Source organism: Hemitrygon akajei, chromosome 4 (assembly GCF_048418815.1).
Source record: "Hemitrygon akajei chromosome 4, sHemAka1.3, whole genome shotgun sequence".
Classification (NCBI taxonomy): domain Eukaryota; kingdom Metazoa; phylum Chordata; class Chondrichthyes; order Myliobatiformes; family Dasyatidae; genus Hemitrygon; species Hemitrygon akajei.
In genome coordinates this window covers 76,459,875-76,484,846 of record NC_133127.1, presented here as the reverse complement: position 1 = coordinate 76,484,846, position 24,972 = coordinate 76,459,875, and the positions used below count along the sequence as shown (strand labels likewise).

Below are 24,972 nucleotides of genomic sequence, written 5' to 3'. Positions count from 1 at the left end.
CCTATGTCTTATGGACACAGCATCTGAGTGTCAACTCTCATTTAAAGACTGGGAAATTTAGGGAAATGCCATGATGAGAACCAGTGATGCAAAATAGCTCCGAAATCACAGAGCTCAGCCTGTAAGTTTGGGACATCTTATTTGAATGGAGCCTGGAGCTTTCCTGCACTTACAGTATAAGGGAGTGAGAGTTGCTGGCAGAATAAGACCTTCAGACATAGGAGCAGAATTAGGGCATTTAACCCATCAGATCTGCTCCATCATTCCATCATGGCTGATCCCAGATCCCACTCAGCCCCATATACCTGCCTTCTTGCCATATCCTTTGATGCCCTGACCGATCAAGAAACTATTGACTTCCGCTTTAAATATACCCACAGGCTCGGCCTTCACCACAGTCTGTGGCACAGCATTCCTCAGATTTACTACTCTCTGGCTAAAATATTCCTCCTTACCTATGTTCTAAAGGGTTACCCCTCAATTCTGAGGCACTGCCTTCTAGTTCTGGATGCTCCCACCAGAGGAAACATCCTCTCCACATCTACCATATCTAGTTCTTTCAACGTTCTGTAGGTTTCAATGAGATCCTCACACATTCTTCTAAATTCCAGTAAGTACAGGTCCAAGCTGCCAAAAACTCCTCATATGTTAACCCCTTCACTCCCAGAATCATCCTCATGAACCTCCTCTGGCTCTCCAATGACAAAACATCTTGAGATATGGAGCTGCCTTAATGACTATCGCCCGGTAGTACTCACATCTATAGTGATGAAATGCTTTGAGAGGTTGGTCATGACTAAACTGAACTCCTGCCTCAGCAAGGACCTGGACCCATTGCAATTTGCCTATTGCCACAATAGGTCAACCGCAGATGCAATCTCAATGGCTCTCCACATGGCTTTAGATCACCTGGACAGCACAGACACCTACATCAGGATGCTGTTCATTGACTATAACTCAGCATTTAATACTATCAATCCCACAATCCTGACTGAAGTTTCAGAACCTGGGCCTCTATACCTCCCTCTGCAAGTGGATCCTTGACTTCCTAATCGGAAGACCACAATCTGTGCAGATTGGTGATAGCATCTCCTCCTTGCTAACGATCAACACTGGCATACTTCAGAGGAGTGTTCTTAGTGCACTGCTCTACTCTCTATACACCCATGGCTATGTGGCTAGGCATAGCTCAAATACCATCTATAAATTTGCTGATGATATAACCATTGCTGGTAGAATCTCAGATGGTGATGAGAAAGTGAGATATACCAACTAGTGGAGTGGTGTCACAGCAACAACCTGACATTCAACGTCAGTAAGACGAAAGAGCTAACTGTGGGCTTCAGGAAGGGTAAGACGAAAGAACACATACCAATCATCAGAGGGAGAGAGTGAGCAGTTTCAAGTTCCTGGGTGTCAAGATCTCTGAGGATCCAATCTGGTCCCAACATATTGATGCAGTTATAAAGAAGGCAAGACAGCATTAAGAGTCTGAAGAGATTTGGAATGTCAACAAATACACTCAAAAACTTCTATAAATGTACTGTGGAGAGCATTCTGACAGGCTGCAATCAATTCCATTATTTAAATCATTAACAAACAATGTGAAAAGTAGCGGTCCCAATACTAACCTTTGAGGAACACCACTAGTCACTGGCAGCCAAATAGAAAAGGCCCCTTTTACTCTTACTCGCTGCCTCTTGGCTGTTAGCCATTCTGCTATCCATGCCAGTATCCTTCCTGTAACACCACAGATTAGGTTAATGATGTCTCGGAAAAGCGACCAACATTATCAAAGACTCCTTCCAACCTGAATATTCTCTCTTCTCCCTTCCATCTTTATCTTGGCCCTTGCCCCTTATTGTCTATCTGTATATACTTTATTTGTAACATTATATTCTGCATTCTGTTATTGCTTTTCCTTTTCTACCACCTAGCAGTACTCTTGCTTTCAAATGATTGGTATGGAAGGCATGCTAAACAATGTTTTTGACTGCATCTTGATACATATGATAAAAACAGTAAACCAAAATTAATTACAAAGCCACTCAGCAAATTCACTAATTGCTTAATCAAAGTAACATGAAGCACTTGCATTTCTTTTATTGTGTAACTTATAGAAGAAAATTAGACAAGTATATACTGTATCAATTTGAAAGGAATAGGAATAAAAATTTCCTTGTCTTTATATTTCATTTATCACTATTTGGTCTTACTTCTCAAATACTCTCTGGCCTTACCTTTTCTATATCATTTGGATGGATAAGTAGTGCAACAATTTTGCATTCCAATATGAAATAAAATTGCATTTAAACATACAGTGGTCACCCTTGCATCACAATGCTTGAAAATTACAGGAAAAGATCAGGAAAAAAAAACACACAGCTAGGCTAATAGTGTCATTATATTAATATTTAATAGTCTCTATATATACACCCTATGAACTATTAGCCTGTTGCTTTTAATTGACATGACTGCTTCACTTGAAAACAGTTGTTTTTAATGGCAATACACACACAAAGCTGGATAATTAATTGATAGTAAATTATCTCTTGATGAAATCACATTTTCAATCAATGCCTCTTGATTACTGTAGCAAGATAGTTAGCTGTACTACTTCAGAGGATACAAAACTTCCCACTATATTCACAGAAATCATTTATATAGAATCGCCACAAGGAGGTGCAGAAGAGCAGTAGCACATTAAAATGTGTATGCAATTATAACTTGAATTCTATCTAAATAAGCTCATATGATTTTTATTGAAGCATTTAGAAAATGAAGAATTATTCTAGACAAAATGGAACTTTCACAGGAAACAAACGTTTAGAAAATATCCTCATCATTTTCCCTCAATCTTCATTACTTTTCACATCATAATTACTGACACCTGATAATGGCAGTAGGATGCCCATTTTAATACTTACATTTTTTCTAGGCATTCATATATAGTACTCCTCCACTAACCTGGCATACTCAGCATCTTGGTTGTTGTTGTCTATCAGAAATTAACAGGCTGGTACCTTGGTGCAACTAGCAGCTTCAATGTTTTCCGTGTAGCCACATGAGTTTTCTCTGGTTTCCTTTTATACTTCAAAAGGGTTGAAGGGTTAACTGACACAGTAACTTGGCCACACTATGTAACTGGGTGGTAGAAACTAGGGATAGTTGATATGAATGTGGAAAAGGTATAATGGCTTAGAGTAGGATTAATATAAAAATGGACACACTGGTTAGCACAGACTCACTGAGTCAAGGAGCTTGCTTCCTTGTTTTATAGTCTATCTTCCAGTCTAACGGATGATATTTCAAATAATTTTCTTTGTAAGATGTTACATAGCACACTGCTTTAATTATTTTTCTAGTTAATCCATTAAATTATAAGACAGCATAGAAACAGGAGCCCCAAAGAGTGTAAAGGGATTGTAATTACCAGCGTCTTGTAGTGTTATTTTAAAGGAAGTGTGGGAACTAAGATCCCATAAAGTTTAAAGGAAATGTGGGAATTGCCCTCTCCCATCATTCTCCCCCCCCCCACCTTCATCAGGAGTTTTTATTTATTTCCAGCATCTGCAGATTCACTCGTGTTGCCAGGAATTCCAAACAATTGGTTGCTGTTGTAATGGTGGTGTGTCCAGAAGTAGGTTCAATAATAATGTTGGGTGGGATTTGGAATTTGAAGAGCTATGCACCATAGTTCTTTGCAAAATGCATTTGTAATGTGTGTCTTTTCTTTCCATTGTACATTTGGTATCCACATTTAAAGATTTAATTAACTGAACAGCAGCACCTCTCCAGCCACCACCAACCCAAGCAGTACATTTCAGGCATCCAGTACTCTGTGTAAAATTCTTGCCCTGTACATCTCCTTTGAACTTCCCCCTCTTACCTTAAATGCATGTCCTCCGATATTAGACAATTTAACTTTGGGAAAGATACTAAATTTTACAAACCTGTGCAAGTTCTTCCCTCAGCCTATATCAAGGCTTATTCTTTTATAATGTTCCACTGAACTCAGTGGATGCTTAAGGAACAGAGCCCTTTCGTTACTGTCTCACAGATTCAATAATTAGTTCATTATTTTCTGCACAGTCAAATGAAAAAGATATTAATAATTGCTGCTATTCCCATTTTTCCCTCTATTGATTCACTTTTTCTTTACTTGTTCTTTTAACACCAATTTTATTTTACACCATTTCCCTACTTGGCATCTCATCTCAACTATCTTCCATCATTTCAGACTTTCCATTTTTTTTAATCCCTTCCCCAATTTTTCCACCGCTGTTCCTGATTAAGCCTGCTAGAATTCTATTCTTCCATAAATTTCTATTTGGAAAGTAATCAATCTATAACAAACCAGTAAATTAATGGCACAAATGGTGATAAGTAAGTTCGTTCTATTGGTCAGTAAGGAGTCATGGTTGCACAAAGGTCATGTTGAGAACTAAGTACTCTATGTATGGAAAGAACAAGGTGGGAAGTGAGTAGGAAAAGAAAGCTGCAATATGAAGTAGCTATTAAGATTGATAGCAAAGAACAGGAAAAAATTAGTGGACAAAAATAACACTTGTGATAACTTTATAAATCAAAGTATTTACTGAAAAATAAGATGAGCTTTAACAATTATAATAGAACTATCACGGGAACTTTAATATTCATGTACTAGGCAAATAAAATTAAAGAAAACTGTTTCAGAAGATAATATCATAAATGCATTTACAACAGTTCCCTGGAGCATTATGACAAATTGGCGATTCAGATCTTGTCTTTTATACTGAAAAAGAGAAATTCGCTAATTTTCTAATTAGGCATTGGATTCATAGAAATGTATAGCATAAAAACAGGCCCTTTGGCTGCCTGTATCAATGCCAACCATCATGCCCAGCGCCACTTGTGTACAATAATTCCATATCCCCCTATGCCCTGCTAAAGTGTACATTCAGGTAATCTAAAATATTGTTATGTTTTCCTTTTCCAATTAAACTTTGGTTGAAAAATTCACTCTTCAGGTCACCTTTAAATCTTCTCCCTCTCACCTTAAATCTACATCATCTAGTTTTAGACAATTTGACATGGAAAGCACACACTGGCTATCTACCCTAACTATGCCTCTCATAATTTAATACATTTTATGTAGTCACAATGAAACTGAATGCAATTGAAAGATAATCTTGGGAGTAAAGCTAGAGATAAAAATTGCTAGCTGCATTGATTGGGAAAAAATTAAATAAATCTATCAGAATTCTCAAACATAATTTCTTTTCAGAGTGACATAATACTCAGGCTACGTCCACACTAGACTGGATAAATCCGTAACCAAAGCTTTTTCTCTTTGTTTTGACCCTCCATCCACACTGAAACGGCATTTTCCTCCCCCAAAAATGGAGATTTTCAGAAACGCTCTCCAGAGTGAATAAATCTGAAAATGCCTAATATCCGGCGTACTGTGTACGGGGTAACTGGCTATTTTAAAAACCGCTGTCATTATGTGCCAGAACAAATGGTGGTGGCAGCGGGGTATTTCATTGTTTTCTTGAACACAACCTCCAACAATATCTGACAATAGATGTGTAACAGCCTAGTGTAACATTGTATGGAAATACAAGATAACACTGATGAAGACATGTTTTATACATTTAACAAGGTGCTTTATTAATGCATTGCTTGTGCAAACATTCAACAGATGCAAGTGCCACTTTTGCCCAGTAACTCGTTTTATTGTACACGTTAAATACAGCAAAATAATACAGAAAGACATGGCAAAAGTAAAGGCAAACAAATGAGGTAACAGCAAATCTCATTTTTGTCCAGTAACAAGCCTTATTGCATTTAGTTGTAGCTGTCATCCCTTTCATCGGTGAAGAGACTATGGCTGTAGGAAATGTTTCTGGACAAACGCGCACCAAGCCTTTCGTTTGGAAATTTCCTTTTAAGTTTTTCTAGTCTGTAACTGAACAAACGCACACCAAGTCTTTCGTTTGGAAATTTCTTTTTAAGTTTTTCTAGTCTGTAACTGGATAAAAGCGCACCGTATACTGTTTCCTCTTTGCTGGTTTTCTGTGTGTCCTGCGCATGCCCAGTAGGAAGAGATTTGCCCAAATATCCGTTTTAATGTGGATGGAGGTATTTTTAAATACGCCTAGTGTGGACGCCTGTTGTTTTTACGTAAAATGGGAGTTTTCAAAATTATCCGGTCTAGTGTGGACGTAGCCTCAAGGTGGCATGTAAAGTGCAACGCTTTACGGTACAGGCGACCTGGGTTCAATTTCCACCTCTGCCTATATGGAGTTTGTATTTGTTTCCCATGACTGTCTGTGTTTCCTCTGGGTGCTCCGGTTTCCTCCCACAGTCCAAAGACATACCAGTTAATTGTCCCATGATTAGGCTATGGTTAAATTGGGGGACAGCTGGCTGGTGAGGCTCAAAGAGCTGGAAGGGCTGTATCTCAATAAATAAACAAAAATACTTTCCAAAAATTGATCCATCAACAGGTAACTCAAGAGGTTAAGGAAGGAATGAGATTATATTTTCCCATCCAGCTTTTAGTCAGCAACCTTGAATATAATAAAAGAAGCTTATGATTTACATAAACTCACAGATTTTCTAGACTGATTTCAAGGGGGAGGACATTGTTCTAGGAGGAAAGTTTGACTTCAATTTGATATGATATTAAAACAAGATTTTATGTTGAAAATTAGACATTGTTTCCAAAGAGGAAACAAAGCAGCATTAGCTCAGGTTAGGAGGGTGATTATTTCAGACAGATGAGAAATCCCTTTTACGCAGAGAACTTTTGGAATCCCATACCTAAAATGCTGTGAATGCTCAGTTGCTGTGTATTTTCAAGGCAGAGGCTGATAGATTGTTAGACTTCAGAAATCATAGGGTCTGAAGATAAGGGGAAAAAAAAGTCAAAATGAAAAAAAGCCATAACATTGGATGACCCCCCAAGGGGCTACGTGGCCTCCTCCTGCTTCTATTTTTACCTTCTTAAAATAACCACCACAACTGAGAAAAACAAAAACAAAATACTGCAGTGTAAGGTCATTGAACTACAAAACTAAACTTATTCCTTTTCCTCTGCCAAATGTCTTCAAAAGATCATTACAAAAGCATGACTTCTTGATTATCTAAATGAGAGATAGTGTGAAAGGCAAGGTACTTCATCCACTTGATTAGAATCTGCTACACATTGTTGCAGAGGTAACATTGCCTAGCTTCACAATGGAATTGCATTTCAGAGCAGTGGTACAGCCAATTCCTTGATGCCAAAGATAAACTTGGAAATACTCCAACTCTCTGCATGATGCACATTACCACCCACAAAGGAGTTAAGTTAGACTCTCGCCCTAATGCAAAATAATTGACTTCAAAATGAATGAAATGCTCATGCAAGTAAAATAATTGACACCTTTTGTTTAGGTATGTCATAGCGCAAGTGACAACTGTCTTTTAATATTAAACACAAGATTCTGCAAGAATTCCACAAGAATGTTGGAACTCCGGAACAACACACAAATGCTGGAAGAATTTATCAGGTCAGCAATATCTATAAAGAAGAATAAATAGTTGATGTTTTGGTCAAGAACCTTCATATTGCCAGATGAGTTCATAAATATTTGTTCAAATAACTCTGCATGCAATTAAATGAAAAAAATCCTCAGAAAGTATTAAACAACAAGTGGATTTTTGAAAGTAGATCAGATGGTTTTGTTTTCCTGGTCATCTAAACTCTCTTAGTACTCCAGAATTTCAAAAATTCACATAAGTATGATCACCCAAGTTCAAAATTGTCTACTGCATCAATAAATCCGTAGTGAAAACATGTACACAGGGGCAACACATAAAGATCATCATTCTGTAGTCACGCATTTAGTAGGATGAAATGAAATTAAATGAAATGGACAAGTATATGCAGATACAGCATAATGTAGAAAGTGTGAGGTCTTCCATTTTGGAAGAAAAATTAGAAAAGTGGAGTTCTTTTTTCAAGAAGTATGTGGGTGAATGTAAATTTTTGGTGTTTAGAGGTATAGGGCTGTGTTTGTTCATGAATCATTGGAAGTTAACAGTAAGCATTTAGAATGATGGACAGCCTGTTTATTGATCTCACTTGGAAGAGGACATAAATATAATAGTGGAGACATTTTGCTCCAGTTGTCGAGGCCCTAAAATATGGTCTGGATTTCCTACGCTAGAAAGGTTAGAGCTGCAAAGGTGATGGGTTTGTTCAAATGAAGATTGATTAACCAGGTTGGGCTTTTACTCAGAGTTTACAAGAATGGAAAGTGAGCACTCAGTGTGGATGTTTCCTTTGGCTAAATCTAGAATCAGTATTGAAGAATGGGGTCAATTATTCAGGACTGTCAGGAGAAATTCTTTCATCTAAAGAATCCTGACTCTGGAAATTTCTACTGAAGGCTATAGAGGCTCAATTGATGAATATATTCAAAACAGAGATTAATAGTCTTTTAAAATATTAATCAAATTAAGGAATATGGAGTTATATGCTATAGTAAAAGATTAATTGTGATTTTATATTGAAGGGTGGAGCAGACACAGGTGGCTGGATGCCCTACTAGTGCTTCTGTTTGCATTTCTTGGGAGATCATTAGAAACAGATAGCATTGTGACTGCAGTAACTAAACCCGATGATAGTGATTACCAGACATGAGCACCCAAATGCAGACTTTCTGGACAGAAGCCAACAGTATAGGTGAGCAATCAAACATCTAAAGATGCACCAGAAACAGTATGAAATCTGGGTTTTATCGAACATTAACGACACTGACTATGCATCTATACTTAAACAAAGAGCCATGAAGAGACAAAGAAAGGTTTTTGTGATCCAAGCACTTCTATATTGACTTTCTGGAATTTAATGTTAAGTCTGTACACTACATACTGTACTGCATTTTGTTTATGTTTAAATCAGATTTACAGATGCAGTAAAAGTCTATTAAAGTGAATACTATAACTTGCATATATTTTAAAGCATTAAAATAAATTGCTACAGCAAGGTAAGCATTTATAAAATATAACAACTCATTATTTTGTGTGCCTTAAACTTTTGGAAATGTTTTGATATCAGAAGTATGTTTTCCAAAGCATGTCATTTCAGCTTTTAAAGAGTACAACAATAAAATATTAATAGAACAATAGGTATTACATTAATACCTGAACTCATTGCTGCACAGCATGAGTTCCAAAATACTGATGAATACTTTGCAACAGGCTTCTGAAAGCAGTGTAATCTGGTTAATTGTGCCATCGACTAACCGTGGCTTCTGCTTATTAGGGACAACTCTTAAAGAATCAAATCTAATCAAGAAAATAGCTAGGATTCCCTTTGTTTATTTGTGACTTAATTGGGATATCAGACTGTTGCCAATAAGTTTTTAACTAGTGTCAGTCGCATGCACTTGTGTGGCTGTTAGACACTACACAGTGCTTAGAGCAAACAATTTTTAAATAGTGTCAGGTATGTGTGTTTGCATTCAAAAGGCAGTCATTCATGGTGAGAAATGAGCAGCAAGACAATTCAGAACCGTTTTGCTCTCTATGCTTTCAAGCATTCAGACTTAAGAGATGCCAGAAACACTTAGGGGCAAAAATGAAACAATTTTACTACTTCAACAATTAGGACCTATGAAGAATTTGAATGCTCTGGCAATCACCTTAAATGTTAAAATGAAAATGAAGATTTGGAGGATGCAATTGTCGAAAGCATTGTATGAAGGCAGTCTATTACCTGCACTAGGTTGTCTGTGCTTATTTTGTTAATTTACGGTCAATCACAAGAACGCTGCACTGTACACTGGATGAATTCCTCTGTCGATTAACTATTAGGAACTATACACAGTTTTATGGTATTTGTAGTATATTGATAGTGTTATAATTTGCTCTGTATTTCATTAAAATACATAATTGTTACAAAGTTAAATGGTAGTTTTTTTTTAAATATCTTTTAAATTATTTCTATGAAACTTTTGTTAATTGGGGTAGCTGCTTAATTGAGCCAAAATGTACTGGTCCCGATGTGTCCTAATAAACCAGAATCCAATGCATTCTGATACTAATCGCCTATAAGTAGTTCAAAGCCACATAGTAATCTGGCTTCATTATGTGGAATCTGAAGGATGTGAACAGATGACTGCTGCAGGTTTCCTTTTTTTGTGATAAAACAAAATGAGGATGTTCTATTTGCTCCAAAACTTCTGTGGAAATCAAGACCCTCATAAAAAAGTTAACTATCTTGTTTCACTCCTTCCATCTACAGATAATGCAAATCCTTTGCCCAACTTACGGACAGTCGGTACATATGAATGAGCATTTGGGAGACCCATAGGATCTATGGGGGTGGATTTGCTAGCCATTACGCAGTTGCAGCATCTTCTGCTGGGGCATTTCTTGCCAATGGTTGCCAAACTATTGAGAGCTGGGTCAAACCAAGCAGAGCTGGGAGCATCAACAGAATCACATACTCAATTGCTGAGTTATAGAGGTTGGCTGGCAGCTTTCTTCCCATGCACGTTCACAATCTCCTGACAGCTACTTCTGTGACCCTCCCCTGCAACTTAGGAACAACTTGGGTTACAAACACTTCACAGAAATGGAACCTTGTCATAAACTGAGACTGTTTTTATTTACAATCAGAATGGAACAAGTACCCATATCTTCTTCTTGTGCAGACCTGTGGATTTGAGCATGACTTAGAAAATTGTGACTGTAAGCAGCATTTCTGTTGCCACTGTTGCTTTGGGACCAGACTGATGTAAATAACTGATTGCTCAGATGGTACTTATCCAATAGTCACTGCCATGCCATGCTGTTGGTGATCTGTGTCCAGATTGAGGGTGCTGTCATGAGGTTTTGTACTTGTTTCTCTGATAAAATTAGATGCTGATTTTGTGGTCACGTTCTGAACATTTCATCAGAGGAGAGATTACATTAGACCTAAACCTAGATTAAACATAAGACCAAACCTGTGCCTTCTCACCTCCCTGTATAAATGGATCCTCAAGTAAGAAGATCTGATGTGTTACCAAATAATCTATCAAACTTCTTTAGATACATAGTGCAGAGCATTCTGACTGGTTGTATTATATCCTGGTATAGAAGCTCCAATACACAGGGTTGCAAGAGGCTGCAGAGGATTGTAAACACAATCCTCCTCACTATCAAGGTAATCTTCAGAGGAGGCACTTCAAGAAAGCATCATCCATCATTAAATATCCTCATTATCCAGAAAATGCCCTCTTTTTGTTACTACTTTCAGGAAGGAGGCACAGGAACCTTAAGACTGAATGATTCAGGAAAAGTTTTTCCCCTCTGTCAGATTCAGATTATTGTCATTTAGAAACCACAAATGCAATGCAGTTAAAAAATGAGACAATGTTCCCCCAGAATGGTATTACAAAAGCATATGACAAAACAGACTGCACCAGAAAATCCACGTAACATTTGGCAATCCCCAGTCCAGAGTCCGGAGAGGCTGCTGCGTATTAATATCGCGCAAAGATCCATGAACATCTTTTCCACTAATTAATTTGTAATTTATAGCTATTTATGTCTTTGCACTGTACTGCTGCTGCAATTACATTTCATAAGGTAATGATAATATACCTTATTCTAACTTAGTTTTTCCAAATCTTTTCTTGCACTTTCTGGGGATTTGTGGTTGTTTGGAGCCAGGCAGTAAGGTTCCTCAGCACACAAATACAAATTTCTTTCTTGCTTGAATATGGCTCAGGGGTTTTCTCAAGGTCACAGCAGAAATTCTCCTTGACCTCATCTGTCATTTCCAGAGATGGTGTGTTGCTTCTAGGTCAGAGTGAGCTAAAATCATGAAACAGTCATTTATTTTGAAAGGAGGGGGGGAACCGAGAAAGCAATTAATTATTGGTGCTGAAACCCCACCTCATTAAAAAATATTCCACTTACAGCCTGCCCTTTCAGAATGAGGTATACAGTTGGCTCCTTCTTTGAGTTGGCCTTCTCCTACTTCTTCTTGACTAAGGTCGATAATGTCATTGTGCAAACATCTGAGTTCCTGGGTTATAATGCAGAGTGGTGCTCCAGACTGACACTACTGTGGTTGTCCATATGGTCTTCTAATGGTTCTTAACTTATATTGAAGAGTGAAAGGTCCCTAGTACCACATGCACTGGACAGTATGAGGTTTGGGTCCAATGGGAAGAGGGTTGAGAGTGTCTAAGACCACTCATTTCCTGCATGGACATTCTCAGATCCATAAATTGATAAAAATGCTTGCCGACATACTGTATTCACATGCATGTGGACTCACATATATATGCCCTTGTTCTCTACTACCCCACCCCTCCAATACCCACCCTCACCTTTACTGTCCTTTAAGTCCCTCCCTCTCTTGGATTGCCCTGCCCACCTTCTTATGCAGCCTGCCACTTGGTTCCTTCTTTATTTCCACTTCTCTCTGAAAATCTACTTCTTTTCTCCACTACAGCTCCTTTCCTCAACAACTCTAAAAGGACTTCTCCTCTCTCAAGTTATGCCCCTCACCCCCAACCATGACCCTTCTTTGTCCTTCCTCTCTGTTCATCACCCTGAAAAAGGGAAAACATACTTGGTTAAAACCTTGGGACTATATTCATTTCCCTGATCAATGTTGCCTGAATTTTCCCGAGTGACTTCAAACCCAGTTACGGTGGCTGTGGTGTCGAAGGCTGAGACTCCCCACAAGCCTCCACTACAAATGTGAAAGGCTGCAGTCAGTTCCCTAACTCTGCCTAGTGTGCACTGTATTGGCAACCTGTTGATGGATTGTTAGATTCTACTGCCTTGTTTAATGGTCAATGGGCAGATTAATTCTCTGAGGGAACCACTCACACCTACACAGTTTCTTGAATCAATGATGCTGAAATCATGTGTTTATACAACACCTTTACAAGCACACAATATTCCAATGTGTACCATAGCTCAAGTACTTCCAAATGTGGGTAAATTCATAGGCAGTTAAACTGCTTCCGGCAAGCTCACACAAATAGCAATGATGTATTAATAAGAATGAGCAGATGATCTATTTTAGTGCCATTGGCATAAATGCACTGTTCTTTTACTTAGGTAGACTCTTCTGCAATTTGTCCTCACGTTGGTTTTTTCCACACTAATGACCTCCAGTCCCTTGGATTCCAGTAATTATTTGGTGCAGCATTTTTCTGTATACAATTTCCAAAGAAATACAGAAATAATTTTGATAACAACACACACAAAATGCTGGTGGAACACAGCAGGCCAGGCAGCATCTATAAGAAGCATTGTCGACGTTTCAGGCCGAGACCCTTCGTCAGGACTAACTGAAAGGAAAGGTACTAAGAGATTTGAAAGTAGTGGGGGGAGGGGGAAATGCGAAATGATAGAAGACCAGAGGGGGTGATTTTGATGTTTGAATAATTTACCTAATTGGTGTAGAGCCGAATCCAGATTATAAACCACTTAATTTAAGGGATCCAAAAGTACAACAACAAAATTTTTTAAATGAGTTTATCTTAAAATGTTGCATTAGCTTTAAAGCTAATTAATTTAATTGAGGTAAAATAAATTTAGAAAATACAGCAATGAATTCTTAAAATTCCAGCCATCAAGGTAGAATCCTTCCCCAGTCCAATCTTCTAGCTATTACCCATAAAAAGAGTCAAAATCATAATAGCTGCAACAAAATCATTGATAAATCAGCACTTTTCCTTTAAAGTATTGACTAGGATTTGAGCATTCTGCATACTCATTATAAATTGAGTTTTCTGCTTCTCTTTTCTTTGCTTGTTTTATGTTTGCTTTTGTATTCATGTATAAAAACCATTTTTCGTTTACTAATCTCTTCAGCTAACAATCTTTTAGAACATATAGAGAAGGCGGTAAAGGGTGGGGGAGGGGAATTGTGCTTTTAATCAAGGAAAATATTCCAGCTGCAGATGGTACATAATGGTAAGCTCTTCCACTGAGCCTATATGGGTAGAACTCAAAATTAAGAAAGGTCCAATCACTCTGATGGGATTGTAGTACAAAATCACCCTCCCCCTTCCCAATAGCTACTAGGACACTGAGGAACAAATATGCATGCAGATTATGGAAATTTGTAGCTCTACCAGTCTATTGTCGCCAGTAAAATCTTCTATACAGTGTTGTGCTGGGGCAATGGTATTAGCATGGGTGATGACAACAGGCTCAATAAACTGGTTAGACAGGCTGGCTCTGTTATAGGAGTCTGGAAACTGGACACACTGGAGGCTGTGGTAGAACAAAGGACCCTACTGAAAATCCTGGCAATTCTTGACAATGTTTCTCATCCTCTGCATGCCACCTTGGCTGAACAGAGGAGCACTTTTAGTAATAGACTAACACAACTGCGCTGCTCCAAAGAGTGCTTATATGAGGTCATTCTTATCCCTGGCCATTAGGGTCTATAATGAGTCAACCTATAGCCGGGGAAGTGATGACCCCCTCCTGTTAGAATGTTTGTGGTAACTTATTTTTTTATTCTTTCTACTTCTCTTCTAATATTTATATCTGTGCACTTATAGTTCTACTGTGTCTGTAATTTCCTTTGGAATCAATAAAGTATCTACCTAAACTGTTGTTGTGGGTGACCTCAATTTCCCCAAATATAGATTCCTTAGTGTAAGAAGTTTGGACAGGGTAGAATTTCTTAGGTGCTTCCAGGAGGGTTTCCTAAACCAATATGTAGATAGTCTGACAAGAGAAGGTACCATACTGGACCTGGTGTTGGGTAATGAGCCTGGCCAAGTGACAGGCTTTTCAGTAGGAGAAAGATTAGGGAACAGTGATCACAACTCCTTAAGTTTTAAGGTAGCTATGGATAAGGATAAGCTTGGACCTTGTCAGAGAGTGTTAAATTGGAGCAGGGTAAATTCCCAGAGTGCTAGGCAGAAAGTAGGGAGAGTTGTCTGGAACAACTCTTTTAGGTTAAGTCCACATCTGACATGTGGAGGGTGTTTAAAGATCAACTACGCAGAGATCAGCAAAGGTATTTTCCAGGAAGAAGGAAGGACAAGAATGGCAAGGTAAGGGAACTTTGGCTGTCAAGACAGCTGGTGAATAGAGTCAGGAAGAAAAATGAAAATGTGAGCAAGGTTTAGAGAACTAAGTTCAAAAAAAGCCATTGAGAATGATAAAGAATTCAGAAAAGAACTCCAAAAGGGATTAGGAAAGTCAGGAGGGGTCATGAACAGTTGTTAGCAAGTAGGATTAATGGGAATCCCAAGACTTTCTATACATGTATCAAGAGCAAGAGGATAACTAGGGAGTGGGTAGGACCACTCAAGGATGAAGGAGAAAAAGTGGGCTTGGAGGCGGAGGATTTTGCTGAGATCCCAATGAGTACTTTGCATCACTATTTACCAATGACAAGACTTTGAGGATACTAATTTGCTAAGGCAAATCGAGATAAAGGAGGAGATAGTATGGGGTCTGTAAAGAACATAAAGGTGGATGTCCCTAGGCTTGGTGGGATATATCCCAGGTTACTGAGAAAGGCAAGAGATGAGATTGCTGGGGCTTTGACCTATCAAATGTGAAATATTGCACTTTGGGAGATGAAATACAAGGAGACAATATATCGTTAATGCCAAGACCCTTAACAGTGTTGATGAGCAGAGATCTTGGGGCGCAAGTCCATAGTTCCTGGAAAGTGGCTATACAGGCTGATAGGTTAATTGATATGGAATATGGCCTGTGCTTGCCTTTATTAGTTAAATAATTTAATTCAAGAGTTGGGAAGTTATGTTGCAGATTTATTAGGCTGCATTTGGAGTGTTACATTCAGTTCTGGTTGTCCCATTATAGGAAGGCTGTCAAAGTTTTGGAGAAGGTGCAGTAGTAGTTTTACCAGGTTGCTGACTGGATTAAATAACTTGTGCCACAGGGAGAAGTTGAACAAACTTGGGCTGTTTTCTTGGAGTAACAGACGTTGAAGGGTATCAGAAAGGTGTGAATAAGACAATGAGAAGCATAAAGAGAAAGCCAGTACGTTTCTCCCAGGGTTGAAATGTCTAGTAGCAGAGGGCTTACATTTAAGATGAGAGGGAATATATTCATGGGAAATGTGTGGACAGGTTTTTCATTTTTTCAAAAAAAAAAAGAGTGGTGGGTATCTGGACAGTGCTGCCTGGAGTAGTGATAGAGGCAAATATAAGAGATATTCAAGAGTCTCTTACGTAGGCATGTGAATGTGCAGGAAGTGGAAGGACATGGACACTCATCTGAAAGCCTATTTATTTAACCTTGTTTCTTTTATTTTCACGTTTGCACTTTACCCCCTTGTAATGCATTTTGAACTAGACAGTCTGTATAAAAAGTGCTCTATAAATAAATTATTATTCTTTACTGGATGTTTGATTACAACTTTAATTAGTTTGGCACAGCATTGTGAGCCTCAGGGCCTGTTCTGTGCAATGCTATTCTATGTAATTCTTTTAAATTTAACAATAAATAGTAAAAATGACCTGGTGAATACCACTTTGTTCCCTTGTCATCTACTTAGGTACTAATGTAAAATATATTTAACCATTTACAGTAAAGTACTCAGGTATTAACCTCCTATTAATGGTTTCTTTGTTGATCCCAGTTTTCAACACAATTATGCCTTTTGCTGTTCCTGTCCCTGGAGGACATGCATTTCAATTCTTCCCTCTCTATGTTTTCCTCTATCCTTCTCAACCCAATCTCCTATAGCTCAATTACTGTCAGCTTGGGATAGGTAGCAAAATTAGGTCATACAGTTGAAGTCAGAAGTTTATATACACCTTAGCCAAATACATTTAAACTCAGTTTTTCACAATTCCTGACATTTAATCCCAGAAAACATTCCCTGTCTAAGGTCAGTTAGGATCACTACTTTATTTTAAGAACGTGAAATGTCAAAATAATAGTAGAGAGAATGATTTATTTCAGCTTCTATTTCTTTAATCACATTCCCAGTGGGTTAGAAGTTTACATACACTTTGTTAGTATTTGGTAGCATTGCCTTTAAATGGTTTAACTTGGGTCAAACGTCTTGGGTGACCTTCCACAAGCTTCTCACAATAAGTTGCTGGAATTTTGTTCCATTTCTCCTGACAGAACTGGTGTAACTGGGTCAGGTTTGTAGGCCTCCTTGCTTGCACATGCTTTTTCAGTTCTGCCCACAAATTTTCTATCGGATTGCGGTCAGGGCTTTGTGATGGCCACTCCAATATTTTGACTTTGTTGTCCTTAAGCAATTTTGCCACAACTTTGGAGGTATGCTTGGGGTCATTGTCCATTTGGAAGACCCACTTGCAACCGAGTTTTAACTTCCTGGCTGATGTCTTGAGACGCTGCTTCAATATATCCACATAATTTTCCTTCCTCATGATGCCATCTATTTTGTGAAGTGCACCAGTCTCTCCTCCAGCAAAGCACTCCCACAACATGATGCTGCCAATCCCATGCTTCACGGTTGGGATGGTGTTCTTCGGCTTGCAAGCCTCATCCTTTTTCCTTCAAACATAACAATGGTCATTATGGCCAAACAGTTCAATTGACATTTCTCCAAAAAGTAAGATCTTTGTCCCCATGTGCACATGCAAACTGTAGTCTAGCTTTTTTATGGCGGTTTTAGAGCAATGGTTTCTTCCTTGCTGAGCAGCCTTTCAGTTTATGTCGATATAGGACTTGTTTTACTGTAGATATAGATACTTGTCTACCTGTTTCCACCAGCATCTTCACAAGGTCCTTTGCTGTTGTTCTGGGATTGATTTGCACTGTTTACGCCAAGTATGTTCATCTCTAGGAGACAGAATATGTCTCCTTCCTGAGCAGTCTGATGGCTGCGTGGTCCCATGGTGTTTATACTTGCGTACTATTGTTTGTATAGATAAACGTGGTACCTTCAGGCGTTTGAAAATTGCTCCCAAGGATGAACCAGACTTGTGGCGGTCTACAATTTTTTTTTGAGGTCTTGGCTGATTTCTTTTGATTTTGTTTGTAAACTTCTGATCCACTGGAATTGTGATATAGTCAGTTAAAAGTGAATCAATATGTCTGTAAACAATTGCTGGAAAAATTACTCGTGTCATGTACAAAGGTAAATGTCCTCAACATCTTGCCAAAACTATAGTTTGCTAATATGAAACCTGTGGAGTGGTTAAACAATGAGTTTTAATGACTTCAACCTAAGTGTATGTAAACTTCTGACTTCAACTGTATATACTACAAATATTATATAGATAAAATAGATCTGGCATGAATAAAAAATGGACACATATGGAATAATATATCATTGATGGGATAATTAGGATATCTCAATATGCTATGAGAGAGAAAATAAGAGGAGACATTTTTGGAGACTTAGACTCAGCCAGTCTAAAACTCCAGGAATGGTCTGAATGTTTTGTATTTGTTTTTGTTTGAAGACTAGGTATGAAGGCATTAGTCGGTGAAGCGACAGTGCTAGAAACCGTCCCAGTGCCAGGAGGGTTAGGGTGGGATTCCTCTGATATCGGAGATGCACATATCTGCCTTTAAAGAGTCACTGGATCCGGGAACAGGGCAGGTGTCTGGGCCACAGCAATGTCTAGAGATGAAGGCTGGGGATATTGACGGAGAAACTTTAGCCTCTCAACTGGTTGAACACTATTTTGAAGTCTACAGGAAATGCTGAGCCTCAGCGTGCTACATTTTAGAGATTTTGTTTCCAAACAATACATAATTATTAGCTGATTAGCATGTCATGTTTCCAGAATGTTCTTCAATACATTGGAATATACTGTACCTGTCCTGCTTTTCTGCCCTAAACCAAGTTATTCTGCTCTCAAATTCAATTCTGCAAATACCGATTGCTTCAATTCTCAGTTACCTGGAAGAAGGTGATGAACTACTATATTGGCTGAGGTAGCTGAAGATATGAGGTATCGCAGAGCAAAATTAAAATTCAAGTCTTATAGAAGCTGTGCTCAGAATATTTAAATCTCATTCTGAGAAATAATGTTCTACTGGGCATAAATAAAAGCAGACAATCAATTGGGTTTGGGTGCATTGGCTGATAAAGCCAAATCTTCACTAGCTCTCATACACAGGGCACTCTTTAATATTGTTGAGGTATAAATAGTGGAGCGTTCAGGTGGTTTTAAATCTAGCAATATGGGAATTTTTATATATAAACGTGTGAAAAGGTAGCTTCTGGATTCAAATCTGTATCCAAAAGGCAAGAATGTTTGACAATAGTTTTATTATCTCAGTCCATCACTCCAATTTTAGTCCACAATTTGTATTCAAATATCTAGAGTATAAATCTTTCACTTATTTTCATATGATGTATCACTGTGTTGCAAAAGTTAGAGAAGCCTTTCATAGCTGAATATGAACTGCATAAAGAACACGAAAGCTGAAAATCAGTTTACTTTATATGAGGTTTCTTTGGTTTTTTTAACTTCAGTAATATTTATCACAGTCACCTGTTAATAATTTAAAGTCAATTCAACATTTCAGCTTAACTTTTTCTCTTTCCACAAAATAAAGACAACCAATATGTCCGAGTTAATGTTAAGATTGTATTGGGCTTTTTGAACATCTTGTTTTGAAAATCATAATGTTTTGTCCTATTAAATCGGATTAGTTTCCTGCCTAAACAGGAATTTATAAACCTGGGTTCTTTCTAAATTGAAACATAAAGAACTTATATGAATAGAATTTATTTCTAAGAAACGAGCAGGCAGGCTAAGAGCTTCTCTTGATTATTGAAAGGGACATAGCTTAGATTAGTCAGACACATCAAAAGAAAGACTACTGATCCAGTTTGTCATGGACATTCCAGCATAATGTTTACCTTCTATGGATATTAGACATCTGCTTAATTAAATATAATTCTTCTGCTGTTCTTTGGTATTTGATGGCATTCCGAGGTATTAGGATACATATCAGAAAACAATTCTTCACGTGCATGAGTAAGCAGCTGGTCAACCAAGTACAAAATTTTGAGGCAGATCATTACATAGATTCAATGGCACCAACAACCCAAATACACAGCTTCTGGAAAGCACCAGTCAAAAAAAATAAAATTGTGAACCTTGACATATTGCCATTTCTAACCATCTGGTTAAGATATCTTCACTGTTGCTTAACTGCAGGTTAACAAACACTGTCAATAGTGGTTAGCATAATGCTATTATAGCACCAGCAACCTGATTCAATTCCACCACTCTCCATCCATCCCTCTGACCATATGGGTTTTCTCTGGGTGCACTGGTTTCCTCCCACATTCAAAAGCCGTTAACAGTTAGTATGGTAATTCATCACATTAGCTGGCGAGGGCTCTTTGAGCCAGAAGGGCATATTAACATGCTGTATCTTTAAATAAATAAATAATATGATTTAATAGCGTGCTCAGCATTACAATCACCCAGAAATCCACTGAGACTGCTGTTTGTTTTTTTTTAATTTGTAGCATTGAAAACTTACAAATCTTGAAAACGGCTCAACTGGCATTTCCAGCAAGTTATCAATCTATCTTAAACCTACCCTTTCAATTAAATGAGGGGCTCTTGCGAATTTTAGTAGCCAGTTAAGATGTTTCCAATAAAGATCTAGCTTGTATTGTGCTTATTGTACGAGCTTGGAAGATGGAAGCTGATTTGTAATTACCAGAAAATATCAATTGATATCTTAATTGAATTAGTAATAATGACAAGATGCTCTGCTCTCCTATTAAATAACTGTCAAACAGGATGGAAATAACAGGGAAAAGGTGAAGTGTCACATAATATTATACTTGCATTTATGTTGCAGTTTCTAGGAGCCTCAAAACATTTTTTCTCAACAATTTACCACTGCATAGCAAATCAACAAACAGGTGAAGCAAAAACCTGCTAATTTATTTTCCAAAATACTGCAGATGCTGGAAATCTATAATAAAAACTATGTTTGAAATATTCAATTGCTCAGTTAACATGTCTAGAAAGAGAAGCACATCATTTCTTTCAATGCAACACTTAAAATGCTAGAGGAACTCAGCAGGCCAGGCAGCACCTATGGAAAGAAGTAAACGGTCGATGATTTCTCTTTTCCATAGATGCTGCCTGGCCTGCTTAGTTCCTCCAGCATTTTGTGTATTGCTTTGATTTCCAACATCTGCAGATTTTCTCGTCTTATTTATTTCAATGCTATTGCCTGCACTTTTCTGGCATTTCATGCTTTTATTCCTACTGTGATTATTTATGAATAAGATGTTGAATACCATACCAACGTAAATGGAACATTTGTTTAATATGTATTTTTTTCATAAACCCCATCTCTCCCCTAAAACGAGATTAAGATTGAGGAGGTTCTAAGTGGACACCAGTTAGAGCCCTCACAATGGCTTCTAGATGCCAGCTTTGAACTGAATTCCCTTTTAAAAGTCCTAAAACTATTTATATTTTTATACACATGCATAGCATAACTATGTATGGTATGGCATGCCGTGTATTTTTTTTTGTTTACCTGATAGTTTGGAACAATCATCTAGGAAGAATAGAACATAAAAGAATATCAAGTTTCCAAAACATCAAATGATATCAATTAAAGTGTTATATTTTAAGCGAATTTCTGAAAACAAGACTTCCTAATAGGTTTGAAGGATAATGTTTATTAATGTGGTAACCAATTGTTATGTCATAAGGCACAAGGAAAATTATTGCTAGAATCATTAGGGTATAATTGGCTAATGATCATCAACATAATTTACTGAACAAACAAAATTATGTATTTCTTTGCAGATGAATGCTTCCAAGTTAATTTAATCATGACATTTTAGATTTTTGAACCTGCTAATTCCTAATGGGAACTGACTGTACTTAACTCTATATACAAATTTATTTGCAGACATTATAGTTATAAGCTTTAGATACAGGGGTTACATGGATATTGCAAATCTTAATAAACAATAAAATTCAATGCAATCTCAACATCTTCCCACTCTTCTGCAAAGATATGCAAAAACCGCAACTATTTTTGTCAGCTGTTATAATATATCGTGGGATACTCATGATCTCCCAATGTAGGTTATTAATAGAAGAGAATATCAGCAAAGTTAAGTGCAGATGGTCGTATAGTCGATATCTTTCTGTGGTTCATATGAAAGTGCAGCTCAAGTTTACCTAGAACTATGTGTATTCAAAAAAATCTTTCATGAACAAAAGAATATTAGATTTTCTGCTGCCATTTCCATTTCAACTTTAATTAATGTGAGTGCATACTTGTAACAGCAAACAAAAGTTTAACCTAGGTTAGATTTGCTAATTAACAAATATTGGCAACACATTTTCATACAAATATTATCAAAGCTAAAATAATCATCTTTTAGAAATGTAAAAATAGATAGTATATAAGAATTGTGAGCAGATTTGAGTCATAAAAATACTAGTCAGGTTGTCAGGAAATACATTGATTAAAAGGCACAGGAACAAATATTTAAACATTGCCATGAAGCACATGACAAATTTTATTTTACATAACATTTCCAGTATTATTACATCCAAAAAAACATTATGTTTCAGTCCTGACTAATCTTATGTAAAGTCTACCATTTCATTTTTGTACCAAAGTAATATTTATAACATTAGCTTACTTTTTAAATGTATTCAACAGATAATAACTCTAAAGATAATTTATTTTCACAGATTATCTTTGATGTCCATATTCAGTATACCAATGCAATTCTTGACCATGTAAAGAAGACAAATTAGGAAACACTCCCAAATGTATTAACGTCCCTTACATCACTAAAAATACATTAGATTCAGTGACTAATAACATGGAACATGAATTCACAGGAGAAAACTTAGGATATTCCTCAGAACATCATACTTAAACAATTACTGCAGCTACTGAAAAACAGAAGTTTTGTAAAGTTACCTGTACTTAGATCCAAGAATTATGCACAATTTTAAGGAAATGGCCAAAAAATGACTGCAGGCTAAGTTATTTGAAACTTGGGTCAGATAATTATGATTTCCCGCAAGATTCATTAATTTGTTAAAACAGCATGTATCCAAACAGTGGCCTTCTTCAGGTTATTAAATTTATAATGCTGATCAAAAAATATTAAACATTTTTCAACGTACAAATAACAGTGCAGAATTTACATGTCAAGTCACTAAGCAGTACCACGGTATCCATTAAAAAAGTAGCTCAATTTTAATAGTAGAAATTAAACATGAATTTTACTTTCTTTCATAACCTCTGCCCACAAATAAACATTACTGCTATGTTAAACTAAAATGTTAATTTAAAGCTTTAGAATTGTAATTTAATGTTGTAATATAGCACTTAATGTTCTCATCAGAAAGTGCACAGCAATAAGGTTTGTGGCTACTGCTGAGCGATAGCAACAGCAGTTTTACAGCAATTCAACATGCGACTCACCCGTCTCCGACAGCAGGGAAGGCCTTGGGTGATGATATTGATGGCAATATTCATGTTAAACATATTGAGCACCGAATGGTGCGATAAAGGCTCTTTTTCACTCATCAAGTCAGCAAGACCAAATTATGGCTTGGAATGGCTCATTTTTCCTGACTGATAATTAGGGTTTATTTACTTGATATATCATGAACTCCTATTTTGAAAACATTGTATATATATTTTTAAACAGTGCAAAATAAAAAGATTAGTGTAATCCCAAGGCCTGCTGCCTTTCTCAAGATCTTCACCCACTAGCTTCAAAGTCCAACCCACTCCCCTGTCTATGAGCTTTGAAGTTCAAATTCTCTCAGCACAGCAAACACACTCCAGCATGACTATAAACTACTTCTGTAGCTGACATCATTAGAAACGACTGCCAATCCCGCAGCTGATGCAGCTTTGTGCATGCCATCCACAAGAGCCACCCTTCTAGTGTAGTTTGCAAAAGCCAGGCCGATTACCCAAGGAATGTATTCAATCTGATTGTATTTTAGATTCTGACTTGTATGCAATAGCAACACTTAACTACCCAATCCATTGACTACACATGGTTTACTCAGAAATCAATTGCTGAAGAAGGGAATTCTAGGTGTCCAGATTTTTCAAACCCTGTAACGTTCATAGGTCAAACAGGCAAAAGTACAGCACATCAAACACAAAAGTACACACTGACAGTTGTACAACTTCATGCACATGTACTAAGTTTAGCAAATAAACAATTATTAAAGGGCATATCTACAATAGTGGTGTACTCATCTCACTTTTCACTATACACTGTTTCACTGAACTTTAAACAATCTGTAGAATATGTAAAAAATCACTATTAGACCATAAGACATTGGAGCAGAATTAGGCCATTCATCCCATCGAATTAGCATTGCCATTCATGACTGATCCATTTCACCTCTCAACCCCATTCTCCTGCCATCTCTCTATAAATTTTCACCCCCTGGCTTACCAAGAATCTATCAACCTCTGCTTTAAATACACTCAATGATCTGGTCTCCACAGCTGACTGTGGCAACTAATTTCACAGATTCACCACCGTCTGGCTAAAGAAATTCCTCCTTATCTCCATTCTGAATGGAACTCCCTCTATTCTAAGGTTGTGCCCTCTGTTCCTTAATTCCTCCACTACAGGAAACATCCTCTCCGCATTTATTCATCTAGGCTTTTAACATTTGATAGGTTTCAATGAGAACCCCATTCTTCTAAATTCATGCGAGTACATGCTCAGAGCCATCAATGCTCTTCACATGATAAGCCTTTCAATCCTGGAATCATTTTCGTGAACTTTCTTTGAATCCTCTCCAATATTGCAATATTCTTTCTTCGATAAGGGGCCCAAAACTGCTCACAATACTCCGAGTGAGGCCTCACAAATGTCTTAAAAAGCCTCTGCATTAAATCCTTTTTTATATACCCTAGTCTTCTCAAAATGAATGCTAACATTGCATTTGCCTTCCTCAACACTGACTCAAACCTACAAATTAACCTTTAAGGAATCCTGCATGAGGA

At 37.4% G+C, this 24,972-nt stretch overlaps 1 protein-coding gene across 3 annotated transcripts in view; it reads right to left on the bottom strand.

Annotated features, from left to right (window-relative positions):
* Positions 1-23,758, bottom strand: part of LOC140726469 (F-box/WD repeat-containing protein 7) — a 123,281-nt gene extending 99,523 nt beyond the window's left edge. For 2 of the 3 annotated variants that reach the window (XM_073042890.1, XM_073042891.1), the window contains exon 1: positions 23,416-23,758. In XM_073042890.1, the coding sequence (XP_072898991.1) occupies positions 23,416-23,520 (105 nt within the window). In that variant the 5' untranslated portion in view covers positions 23,521-23,758. Of the gene's footprint in view, positions 1-1,631; positions 1,656-23,415 lie in introns of those variants that run through there. The other variant, XM_073042896.1, reaches the window with a different exon arrangement.
* Between the last annotated feature and the right edge of the window lie 1,214 nt (positions 23,759-24,972).